Source organism: Mesoplodon bidens (genome assembly GCF_964165515.1).
Source record: "Mesoplodon bidens genome assembly, chromosome: 6".
NCBI lineage: Eukaryota > Metazoa > Chordata > Mammalia > Artiodactyla > Ziphiidae > Mesoplodon > Mesoplodon bidens.
In genome coordinates this window covers 32818592-32832040 of record NC_138162.1, presented here as the reverse complement: position 1 = coordinate 32832040, position 13449 = coordinate 32818592, and the positions used below count along the sequence as shown (strand labels likewise).

The following is a 13449-nucleotide window of genomic DNA, read 5'->3' as shown; positions in this document are numbered from 1 at the left end:
ACCCCTCTTCCAACTCATTGTTCTGCCTTGAAAGATGAACATATTTAGAAATCCTCATTTTATTCTGAGACATTTCTGCATAATCCATTATAAAACATACAGGTAATACAAAGTCCAAAGGTCCTGTTGTGTTTATGGAATAAACACGTGAAGATTAAACTACATGATAACACCATGGGGAGAAATCATGGTTTCATTTATTTTCATGAGATAGTTCATGAGTGCATGACGTAAAAGCTTAAAAGTCGTCACCAAACTGTGCTAAGTATTATTAAGAGATTATGCAGGAAGAAATCTGTGCAAATTCATCTTCTTCACTCAGTATCAGATAGTAGGAAAAAAAACATTTCTTTAGTTTTTTTTATATTCAGGAAAACAGATTTGAAAAACTGAGTAAGTAGACACCTGATCCCTCTTTATGATCAAATAACAATGACAATGAAGGAGATTCCAAAGAAAAAAGCTGAGATGAAAAAAATCCAGATAAAAGCCAACACTGCTATTAAGATTTTTCTTTTAATATGCCATGAGATATCTTGATTGTATATTTTCCAAAGTACTTTTCCAGCCGCATCTCCCAACCCTTCCAAAAGATTTCTCCAGTCTGTCCAATGCAATAAAGGAGGCTAGATTATAGTTCTGTCCACCTTCTCTTTTCGAAAGCAAATAATCCTAAATGACTTTAATGGTCATACATTCTTATCTAATAAGGAAAAACATTTACAAAGATCAGAAACCCAGTTTTGAGACATTTGCATTAATTTTGAACTGAATCAGCATTTTGTGGGTTTTAAAAAAGGCAGCAGTTGGAATTCACGACTTGCTGACAAACACATTTCTGCTGAGGGAAGGGGAAGACGGGGATAGTGAATGCTGCATTTCTCCATTGGCCCCAAAGTGCTAATTCCACAACGGGATACATCAAAAGCAAACATGCAACTGTGGTTTTAAAACTTTTTACTGCAATATAACAATGAAGTAAACAGTAATTAGACACCTACCAATTTTCCCCCCAAAACAAACCAAAAAAATGTAAACAGGAAAATAACTCTGCCTATACTTGTACAGCTTCTCAAATCATGTTAGAAGGGTCTCACATTCAATGATCAAGAAATTTAAAATAGTAGTAATTATTTTCATTTTAAGAAAAGATTCCCCCCTCAACCCCAAGTATTTATCATGAAAGAATGGGATTTCTTACACATTAATTTTATACTTATTTGAAGCAGCAACAATAACCATCAATAATTTGGCATTTCTGTTTACAGTTGCTCCAAATTTTTTTTTTTTTAATTTCACAAAGCCATTATCCAGTGTTGCCATAAAATAGGGACTGTAGATTCTAGGTAGCAAAGATTCTTTCTGAAACCACTGTTAAGTCAAAGAAATATAAAGCAGGGCATTACACTAAATTTCTGGATCTAGTACACTAAAAAGAGTGAAACCTAGGAAAAGTTACCTACTGTTTTATAGAGGAAATAAAGACCTGCAAAAGCTGACTTTTGGTTGTATAATATTTTACACGCTGTGTGGATCTGCGGCATCTGCTAATTGAAGCAGACATGCACGGTATTTATCCCTGCCCTGTATCCTAGACCCCCCTCCCCACCCCCAAGAATCTACTACCTTATACCAAGTATTGTGGATATGAGCCCAAGTCATCCCAGACAATCCAGTGAACAAAGTTAGTGTAATGCACTGGTGTGAAGTGTGAGATAAAAAAAAGTCCCTTTCAATCTTCATCAAAGTTTTGCTGTAGAAGAAAATTGGCAGCCAAGTTCTCATTCTTCTCACAAGCAAAATATGCTTGTATCACAAGTCCTTCAGGAAATCCTAATGCCTTTAACTGGAAGAAAAGAAAGAAAACATATTATGGAGTCTAGCATAGCACTACTGACAGATCATCGCTTGAAAACATACTATAAAGGACACAAAAAAGCTTGAGAATTTTACATGAATTCACCCCTATCTGAATATGGAGTCATTGCCCAATTCAAGGGGCTAGATAGAACCCAGGCCCTTTCCCGTAACCACCTACAAATTCTTTGTTCCTAGTTAAAGCTATTAGGCTAACAGATACTTTGATAACACTCGTTGGCATTAACACTAGAAATTAGTTTCTGTGGTGGTTTAAAAATAAATGACTTTACAGAAATAGGTAAATCAAATGGCTTTCAGTACATAAGTGGTGAAGCTATGGATGAGAGCAACCAGAGGTTGCTAATTATTTGTAAAGAGAGCCACATCTTTCATTAGGGTCATATATTACTCTTAACCTCCTTGCCTTATGAAACACTTCATACTACAAAAATGGGTGGTCAATTATTAGTAATATTACATGATATATTTTTGAAATCAAGACATATGGTGTTCGATTTTTATTTGCTTAATTTTTTTTTTTTTTTTTTTGCGGTACGCAGGCCTCTCACTGCTGTGGTCTCTCTTGTTGCGGAGTACAGGCTCCAGACGCGCAGGCTCAGCGGCCATGGCTCACGGGCCCAGCTGCTCCGCGGCACGTGGGATCTTCCTGGATCGGGGCACGAACCCGTGTCCCCTGCATCGGCAGGCGGACTCTCAACCACTGCGCCACCAGGGAAGCCCTATTTGCTTAATTTTTATAACATTTTAAATGGTGATACGACCCATTTAATTTTTGTCTTCCTAGTCTATTAAAAATCACTTGTAACTCAGTAATTGCTGCTTTTAAAAGCCTTTGAACACTCAGGTCAACTGTCTAATTCCCTAGGTACCACACATTTGTCAGCCAAATGTTATTTATGAACCCCCTTCCTCAACTGTCTCAATCGTCTTGCATTAGGCTATATCAAGAAAGGACTTTTAAAAACTGGGCAAAAGTCCCAATTCAGCATGATTATATTCATCCATGGAAGGAGAAGAAACTCAAAAATGATTTTGTTACCTAGGCCTTTTCCAGATTAAAGCTGCGCTAGCTGAAGTAAAAGGTAGATAGGGCACGATCCAACTACATTGCTTCTACAAGACACACTTTAGATTCAAAGACACAAATATGCTGAAAGTAAAAGGATGGAAAAAGATATATACCATGCAAATAGTTACAAAAAGAGAGCTGAAGTGGTTATATTAATATCAGACAAAACAGACTTTAAGATTAAAATTGTTACTAAAACAAAGGACATTTTATGATGATAAAACAATCAGAAAGACTTCATTATAAACAAAGAGAACAGAGCCCCCAAATACATGAAACAAAAACTGACAGACTTGAAGGGAGAAATAACCAATTCAACAATAGTTGGAGACTTTAACATCCCCACGTTCTATGATGCATATGAGAAGGCAGAAGACTGACAAGGATATAGAAGACTTGAAAAATACTATAAACCAACCAGACCTAACAGACATTTAGAGAACACTTAACAACAGCAAATTATACATCCTTCTCAAGTATACACAGAACATTCTCCATAAAGACCATGTTAAACCATAAAACAAGTCCCAATAAATATAAAGGGATTAAAATCATACAAATTATGTTATCTGACCACAATGGAATGAACTTAGAAATCAATAACAGGGCTTCCCTGGTGGCGCAGTGGTTGAGAGTCCGCCTGCCGATGCAGGGGAAACGGGTTCATGCCCCGGTCTGGGAGGATCCCACATGCCGCGGAGCGGCTGGGCCCGTGAGCCATGGCCGCTGGGCCTGTGCGTCCGGAGCCTGTGCTCCGCAACGGGAGAGGCCATGACAGTGAGAGGCCCACATACCGCAAAAAAAAAAAAATCAGTAACAGAAGGAAATTTGGAAAATTCATAAATGTGGAAACTGATACAATCCTAAATAACCTACAGATGAAAGAAAAAAATGACAGAAGAAAACAAAATAGTTTGAGATGAATGAAAATAAAACCACAACACACTAAAACTTAATGGGATGCTGCTGTAGCAGTGCTTGGAGGAAACCTTCTAGCTGTAAATATCTACAGGCATACCTCAGAGATACTGCAGGTTCGGTTACAGACCACTGCTATAAAGCGAATATCGCAATGAAGCGGGTCACACGAATTTTTGGTTTCCCAATGCATATGAAAGTTACGTTTACACTATACTGTAGTCTATTAAGTGTGCAGCAGCATCATGTCTAAAAAAAACAATGTACATACTTTAATTAAAAAATGCTTCACTGCCGAAAGATGCTAACCATCATCTGACAGCACAGGGTTGCCACAAACCTTCAATTTATAAAAAATGCAATTAACTGCAAAATGCAACAAAGTAAAGTACAATAAAAAGAAGTATGCCTATGTATTAAGACAGATATAAAATCAATAATCTAAGCTTCAACCTTAAGAAACTAGGAAAAAAAAAAAGAGGAAACTAAATCCAAGGCAAGCAGAAGGAGATAAAATAGAGACTAGAAAAAAGAGAATCAACAAAACCAAAAATTCTCACTTTTTTTCTTTAAATCAACAACATTGACAAACCTTTACCTAAACTGACAGGGAAAAAAAAAGAAATCTGAGGATTCAAATGACTAAAATCAAAAATAAATGTTGTAACATTACCACTTTTTATAGAAATAAAAACTACTATCAGGGAATACTGAGAACAACTAAGTTGTTGGATGCCAACAAACTAGATAACACATATGAAATAGACAAATTCCTAGAAAGATAAAAGCCACCCCAATTGACTCAAGAAAAAAAGGAAAAATCTGAATAGTCCTATGACAAGCAAAGAGATTGAATTAGTAGTCACAAAACTTCCCCAGAAGCCAGGCCCAGATAACTTTACTGGTGAATTCTACCAGCCGTTTAAAGAAAAATTAACACCAATTCTTCATAAACTCTTCCAGACAACAGAAGAGGAGGGAACTCATTCTGTAAGGCCAGTATTACTCTGATACCAAAACCAGATGAAGACATCACAAGAAAACTACAGACCAATATTCCTTATGAATATAGATGCAGAAATCCTCAACAAAATACTAGCAGGCCAATTCCAGCAATACCCCAGGAATGCAAGGTTAGGTCAACATACAAAAAATCAATCAGTGTAATAAGGCATATTAACAGAAAAAGGGACACAACCACACGACCATCTCAATCAACACACAATTTGACAAAATCCCACACCCTTTGTGATAAAAACATCCAACACACTAGGAATAGAACTTCTTCAACCTGATAAAAGGAATCTAATGAAATGCACAGCTAACATCAAACTTAATGGTGAAAGACTAAATGTTTTATTTTCCTCTAAGATCTGGAACAAGATAAAGATGTTGGCTCTCGCCACTGCTATTCAACTATACAGAGGCGGCTCTAGATAGGACAATTAAGCAAATATATATATATATATATATATATATATATACACACACACACACATACACACACACACACACACAAACACACACACATATAAATAATATGTAAATATAAATAATAAATAAAGGACATCCAGATTGAAAAAGAAGTAAAACTATGTCTACCTGCAAATGATATCTTACATATAGAAATCCTTAGGAACACACACACAAATTATCAGAATAAATGAGTTCAGAAAGGTTGCAAGATACACAAAATTAAATTGTATTTCTATATAACTAGCAATGAACAATCCAAAAATGAAATTAAGAAAAACAATTCTCTTTATAACAGCGTCATAAAGAATAAAAATACTTAGAAATAAATTTAGCAAAAGAAGTACAAACTGAAGACTAAAGAAATTTCTGAAAGAAATTATGGAAATTCAATATGGAAAGACATCCCATTCTGTGTTCATGGCTTGGTAAAGACTTAATATTGCCAACATGGCAATACTCCCCAAATTGATCTACAGAAAAAAAACACAGTATCTATCAAAATTCTAGCCAGTTTTCTTTTTGCAGAAACTGGACAAGCTAATCCTAAAATTGATATGAAATTGCAAGGGAACCACAGAGCCGAAACAATCTTGGGAAAGAAGAACAAATATGGAGCTCTCACACTTCCAAATTTCAAAACTTACAAAGCCAGAGTAATCAAGACAATGAAGGATTGGCATAAGGATAAACATATAGATCGGAACAGAACTGAAAGCCCAGAAATAAACCCTCAGATTTATGGTCAACATATTTTCAACAAGGATGCCAAGACAATTTAATGAGGAAAGAACAGTATTTTCAATAAATGGTGCTGGGGCAACTGGATATACACAGGCAAAAGAAATGAAGCTAGGCTCCTACACCTCACACCATAAACAAAAAGTTAACTCGAAATGGATTATAGACATTTTACATTATATAAATGTAATAAGAGCTATAAAACTCTTTGGAGAAAATACAGGCTTAAATCTTCTGACCTTGGGTTAGGCAATGTTCTCTTCTATGACACCAAAAGCACAAGCAACAACAACAAAAATTTCTCCAACACAGAAATCAAGATTTGATAACTGTAACCTCAAAAAAAAGTTGCTCTAGAACAAGTGAGGCAACTGTCTCTTGTCACTACTATTTATTTGAGGGGGAAAAATAACACTGCAATATATAAAGTATTCTTTTAAGAAATACGTAGTTACAAACCTGAACACTTGATATGTTTGTCATAAACAAAGACTAATTATAGTTCCAATGATTTTCTAAGTATTAAGTTAAAATGCAATTCCTCTGATTTCCATCTCAAAACACTTTGTAAGATAAGACAGGGCAAGTACTATGATTTCCTATTTACATATGTTAACAATGGGGCCCAGAGAAAAATGAATGACTAGTCACACTATCATAAAAACTAGGTTACTGCAGTGCCACAACCTGTATGGGCAGACATGACAAGGATGAAAAGAGAATCAGGATACCAGGTTCTGATGTTTACTATACATGTATTTTATGAAAATATTCATATACATATCTATTTACATTTTAGAGGCAACAGTGAAATAAAATTTGAAATATAAATTAAAAATGGATAATCTTGAATTGGGCATATACTTTAAGATCATTTTTTCTTACTGAATTCTAAAAGATCAATGACAATTTTAGTTTCTTGATATACTGATAACTATTTCATGCTAGACTGGTATTCAGTGCTACTCCCTTGGCTTCACAAAGAACACAATGGAGAGCAGGGCTGAGAAGAGACTGTCTCCACTGCAGTCCCTAGGTTAATAATGCTCTATTTGGCTCTGTCCAGTAAGAGCCATCTACCGTGATGGAAATACTCTATATTTGGGCTATCCAGTGCAGAAGCCACTAACCCCATGTGACTACTGAGCATCTGCAATGTGGCTAGTGTGACTAGGAACTGAATTTCTAAGTTTTACTGAAACTCACCCTTTCTATAGCTTCTTTTTCCTGAGGCGTTACTTGAATGTAGTTCATATGACCACTTCCAGCTTCTGCAATTCCTCCACTGCCACCTCCACTGCCTCCTCCTTGACCACCAGCTTCTTGAACTGGTTCATTTAACATCTGAATAAAATGCTCCTGATGTTGGCTAATTTGCTGCAGTGATTTGAAGGACAGAGAAAAACAAGACATTGATATAAAGTATCTTCAGGAAAATAAGAATTCTAATACAAATAAGAGAGAAAGCTATAACTTTGCAACTGCATTATTTTAGAATGATTCTGGATTATCCAGTCTTTGGAAGGATAGGATTTCTTGTACATTAAAGAAACTTCGTATTTCTGAGGTAAACAGTGAAGAATTAAAAGAATCCAAATTCTCTATCATAAACACTCCCACTCCCCCCGTCATTGTTAAAAAAACTACTTGATGTATAAGAAAAAATAGAAGTTATATGTATGTATATATATATATATTTTATCCTCCACACTAGAAGGCAGTAGAATGCTATAACAGGGGTCCGTGATCCCCGGGCCATGGACCGGTTCTGGTCTGTGGCCTGTTGGGAACTGGGCTGCACAGCAGGAGGTGAGCGGGCGGGCGGGCGGGCAAGAGAGCCAAGCTTTAACTGTATTTACAGCCGCTCCCCATTGCCCCCATTACCGCCTGAGCTCCGCCTGTCAGATCAGCAGAGGCATTAGATTCTCATAAGAGCGCAAACCCTACTGTGAACTGCTCATGCGAGGGATCCAGGCTGCGTGCTCCTTATGAGCATCTAATGCCTGATAACCTGAGGTGGAGCTGAGGTGGTGATGCTAGTGCTGGGGAGCAGCTGCAAATACAGATTATCATTAGCAGAGAGGTTTGAATGCACACAGCCCATAATAAGTCCACTGCTTGTAGACTCGTATCAAAACCCTATCAGTGAGTGGCAAGTGAAAACAAGCTCAGGGCTCCCACTGATTCTGCATTATGATAAGTTGTATAATTCTTTCATTATATATTACAATGTAATAATAAGAGAAATAAAGTGCACAATAAATGTAATGTGCTTGAATCATCCCGAAACCATCATCCCCCCACCCTGGTCCATGGAAAAATTGTCTTCCACGAAACCGGTCCCTGGTGTCAAAAAGGTTGGGGACCGCTGCTATACAAAACTCAAATATTTCATGACCTGAGCATTAAAATAAGCCCACGGGTATGTTTTCTATGAGGTAGTGCACCACTAGTAATAAGCTTGGGAAAGAGGGTCCTAGACAGTTAAACATTTCTTTTTGCTAGAGTTTCTCAGATTCTTTAATAAAGTGTTTCCCAAACAAATATCTAACCCAATCCCCACCCCCCAATTCTCGTTTTATCAGTACATCTATCTATAGCATATTCTACTGAGTGCAGCTTAGAAGAACAGTTTATAGACTTGGTGAAGGAGAAGGGGTGCTCATGGACTTCTACAAAATGTGACACACTCTAAACCCATGTTTGGAAATTAACTGATTAAACAGTCACCTGCAGTAACTGAGGATTTTCTCGACCTATCTGTTGTAGCAATGCTGGAAGCAGGGAAGGATTCTGTTGAATAATTTGTCTCATCTGTTGAAACTGAGGCTGATTCCGTAAAAATTCAAGAGGGTGTCCTAGAATACACACGAACATTTTTGAACAAAAATAGCAATTACATATACAAACATAATCTAGACAGCAAACTGTCAAGAAAAAATATGATTTGAATTCTCAGATGTATATAAAATGAAGTAAATAATGAAAACATCCTCAAACTGCACCAGCTCGCAAGTCTCATACTGCAGAAATTATTCCTATTAGCTAAGGTAGAGAGTACAGGACACTAAAAGAACGAAGTGTTCCTACAACTGCCCTGGGCGCTCAATATTATCAAGTAACACTAAGAACTCGTGCCCTTTGTGCACTCTATCAAAATAAAAAGTATTAAAAGTTGTTCCTGATGCTCAAAAGTTCCTAAGAAAAACATACACCAGGATTAAGAAACACAAAAAACTTACCTACTTTAATTGCATACAAAAGAATTATGCTTTTGAGGTTACTAAGAGTAATGAGAATTTTTTAGATGTACACTGTCATCTAAATTATTCAAGACAATCGTTCAAATTAAAAATGGCCACAGCATATGGTTATTTATTCTTCTTTGTGTAACACCAGTTTTACAGAAGAAAACGAGACTCAGAAACTAAGTTACCCAATAACTGCCACTGAATGGGACAGCACCCCAAATCTGAACCAAAGCTGTGGCCTCTTCTTCTATTTCCATGCTGAATCTCAGGAAATGAGAGCCTATCCTCCGGGAGACTGCACACGAAGTGCTTAGGGATTTCTGTCAACCAGAGATGACTGCCATAATTAGAGCTAGAAAATACATAAAAGAATGGTCTCTTCAAAAGTAACAGTTCGAATTACTTTATCAATTTTACAGAAGAAATAATGAAAGAGGACATTAAATAATTCCTGGGACTACCACGGGCTCCAGGCTTTGCTTTCTAGTCAAACTTTTGCCAATGGAAGAGTGGGTGCTGTAAAGACACCTGAATTCAAGCTCTGCTTTCACCTCTAGATTCAAGATATTAAACCTCCCAGGTTTTATTTCCTTGGTTCTATAATAACCATTATGATCCTACTGGCTTTGAAGACATTTACTGGGAGAGAAAGAGACAAGGTGAGCAAACCGTTCCAAACGGCTTCAGAATATAACACTAAATGCAAACTGGGAAGCATCTCTTCCTTAGAATAAGCTAAACAGAATATGCCCTTTACCAAAACTGCAGTAATGATGTTTAATATAAGTGAGAATATCTTTTAAATCCACTTAGTATGATTTCTTTTGGGCCCTTCTCTAACACTGAATAGAGAATTTGTTTTAAGAGTTACTGAGATGCTCTGGGAATGAACCTCATCTCAAAAGTATTTCAGATTAAATTATTTTATACTAAAGATTCAGGACCATTTCCTCCCCATTGAAAGAATCCACTTTACCTCCAGAACTTGTTGTCGTAGTTGTTGCTGTCGTAGTTGCTGCAGCTGCAGCCACTGAAGACTGAGGAGCCCCAGTACTTGCTGCTGGAGGGGGGTCAACCACAGCCTGACTTTCTCTATCTCCGGGAATTCCCTATAACACAATTTCCAAGCTTTAAAATAGCTCAGCATTCAAAGTTAGTTAAATATTACACAGAGTAAGAGACTTATGAATCTATTTAATATCCTTGTCTAATTTCTAAAAGCATCAAACAGATGTCTGCTTCAATTAAATGTAAAGGATCAAGACGTATCTGAAATCTTCACATATTCAAATTAGATTAGAAATGGGCTCAATGTGGTATAGATAAACCCATACTACTATAATATACAGTAGCATTGTCCAACAGAACTTTCCATGATGGAACAGCTCTATATCTATGCTGTCCAATAAAATACCCATTAGCCCCAAGTAGCTACTGAGAACTTGAAATGTGGCTAATGGTACTAGGACACTTAAAATTTTAACTTACTTTTAATTTTCTTTAATTTAAATAGCTACTTGTACTTAACAGTACTCAACAGCTACCCTATTAGACAGTGTAGATCTAGGATATAAAGTAAATAATTTTGCAATTAAAAAAATAAATCATGAAATGTTTATCCAGCAACACATGTTAACATCTAACACCAAAGTATCAGGCAAGACCCTAAACTTGCACAGAAGTAATGGTGTCTAACATTATAAGGCTAATCACTTAAATTTTCAAAATATCAACACAAATCTTATTAAAATTAGACATATCTGGCTTTTATGTTATATATCACTCTAATTGATTTTTGAACCTCACAGAAACTTTCACCAGCTCAGTGACAGAAAGGATTGTATTTTTAACCCTAGCCTTAAGATCATCCAAAGAGATTTTGATGCACAAATGGCAGTTGTGAAGTGATCGCTGGAAAGAGAGTCTAATGGAGACAGAGCAGGTGATGACAGCGGCCAAGTGAGGAGGATGTCCTCTACTGCTCCACGGCTCTGAGAGAGCGTCATCCAGAAATGTATCACGTACAAAAACTTAAAACTGATTATTCAGAAAGTACAAAAAGTGAAGGGAGTTCCCTAGCGGTTCAGTGGTTAGGACTCCACACTTTCACTGCCAAAGGCACTGGTTCAATCCCTGGTCAGGGAACTAAGATCCCACAAGCTGCATGGTGCAGCCAAAAAATAAAAATAAAAAAAGTAAATAGGTATAAAAGAATCTTAAATAATTAAGTATTTAGGTAATGCTTTTTCTAAGTTTGTGGCATTTATCTTCTGAAGTTATTATAACTTAAAACTGCACTAAGATTTTTGGAACACCCCTATTTTGATAAATGATTTATAAGACTTCTCATATACAACTTATTAAAGTCTTTATGAAATCTTCATAGATTTTGGAAGGAGAATAAAGGAGAAAATATTGCATTTGAATATGAGATGGTAATAGTAATTGCTTCCATTTCCCAGTAAATCAGAATCCAAAATCGTAAACATATGAAGAATGAACGGTAATAAACAGCAGGATAATGGCTGCCTATATTAGAAGTTTATTGTAGGCATTGCAAACAAATGTTTTTCACAATCCACCAATTCAAACCCTTAGATGAGGAGCTATCAAGTGCTAACAAACTATATAGAGATTGAGGATCCAAAAGCCTCCACCAAATTCTCAAACAAGTTTGTTAAACTAAAAAGTTAATCACCATTGCTACAGATCTACCTCAAATTCTCACACATAGTATTTAGCCCTTTATTAGATCATTATTTCTCCTTTCCCATACACTCACCCTCACTCACTTACTAGCGTCAAAAACTAGTAACAGTTAAAGGTAGCCCCTTTTTTCCAGTCTATGAAACAAACAGTAAATATATAAAACTTTAAACTGTTTCATGAACTTATCTCTCATCTATTCACTTGTATTTGATGCCAAATAGCAGCAACTGTGAAAAGAGTGATTCATTTCTTTATAGCTCAAAATTTCAAATCTATTAGATCAAAATATTTGATATCATTAAATTTATGCAGAATTCCAAATCAGGTACAAATTAAAGCCATTCTATGAAAGGAAAGGCAATATTTTAATGTAATATGTGTTTTGGGGGGGAGGGGAGGAATGAGCGGCAACCACAAACAGATCCACAGTAACTATCAATCCAGTATGACTGATTCCTCAATTTCAAACAAAATGACAATTAGATGAACTGCCAGCATTTTGAAGACTCTCAAGAGGACAATGGGAAAAAGAATTCAAATGATAAAATGATATATGCTAAGAAAAGGTGTTGTGAAGCTCATGCAAGTAAGTAGGCAAATGACTGGTGGTGGTGAAGCACAGTTATCTGCTCATGACAGGGACTTGCCTGAAACTACGCTCTCAAAAGGAGTTTCTAACAGACGTACAACTGGAAACAAAGGAATGGATTAAACTTGTGGATGGTATTCCCCAAAGAGTTAGGATCTGAGATATTTAAGGCAATTAAGACTTTTGATAACATTCCAACACACCAAAGAATTATAGAATAAAACGTTAAGACTAAAACGTTAATCCAATGTCATTGCAAACTTCTACACTTTGCTTTTGACCCACGTCACATTTGTAAAACAGACATTCATTGTCATAAAATATCACGGGTTTCAGTCCATGCCCACAACAATCTATTTCTCAAAAGCCTTCATTAGTAGAAAACAAAACCCAATAATTTACTCAAAATTCCCTCGACCGCTGACTATAAATAAGCTAACAGTTCAAATGCCAACAGAACCAGTCATAATATCATACATTGAATTAAATGCATGATGCTGTCAGGTAATAGGGAACGGACAGGAAGACAGTGAATTCGAGTCTACAACCTAAAACTTTTCCTAAACGCTTGTGAAGATCTGGGATCCGAGTTGTCCAGATAAACCAGATGATCTGAACTTTTAAGTGAAATCTCCCGGTTTTTAAAAGCTGGCAACTAATTAGGAAATTTACACATAGTACAAAATTTGGCTTGGGCTTCCAACTTGAAACTTTTGCTCTAAATAGCACATCCAGGATTATGCTTGGCAGGCAAAAAGCTACTAAAATGTTGGATTCAATTAGATTTAAAATCTGCCCCACCCCTACACCTCTAACAC

At 36.4% G+C, this 13449-nt stretch overlaps 1 protein-coding gene across 1 annotated transcript in view; it reads right to left on the bottom strand.

Moving 5' to 3' along the window:
• Positions 1–497: 497 nt before the first annotated feature.
• Positions 498–13449, bottom strand: part of RAD23B (RAD23 homolog B, nucleotide excision repair protein) — a 46151-nt gene continuing 33199 nt past the window's right edge. The window contains exons 7-10 of the mRNA XM_081238271.1: positions 10310–10442; positions 8813–8940; positions 7289–7459; positions 498–1846 (exon numbers count right to left, since the gene is read on the bottom strand). Coding sequence (XP_081094397.1) covers positions 1733–1846; positions 7289–7459; positions 8813–8940; positions 10310–10442 — 546 coding nt within the window. The 3' untranslated portion in view covers positions 498–1732. The remainder of the gene's footprint in view (positions 1847–7288; positions 7460–8812; positions 8941–10309; positions 10443–13449) is intronic.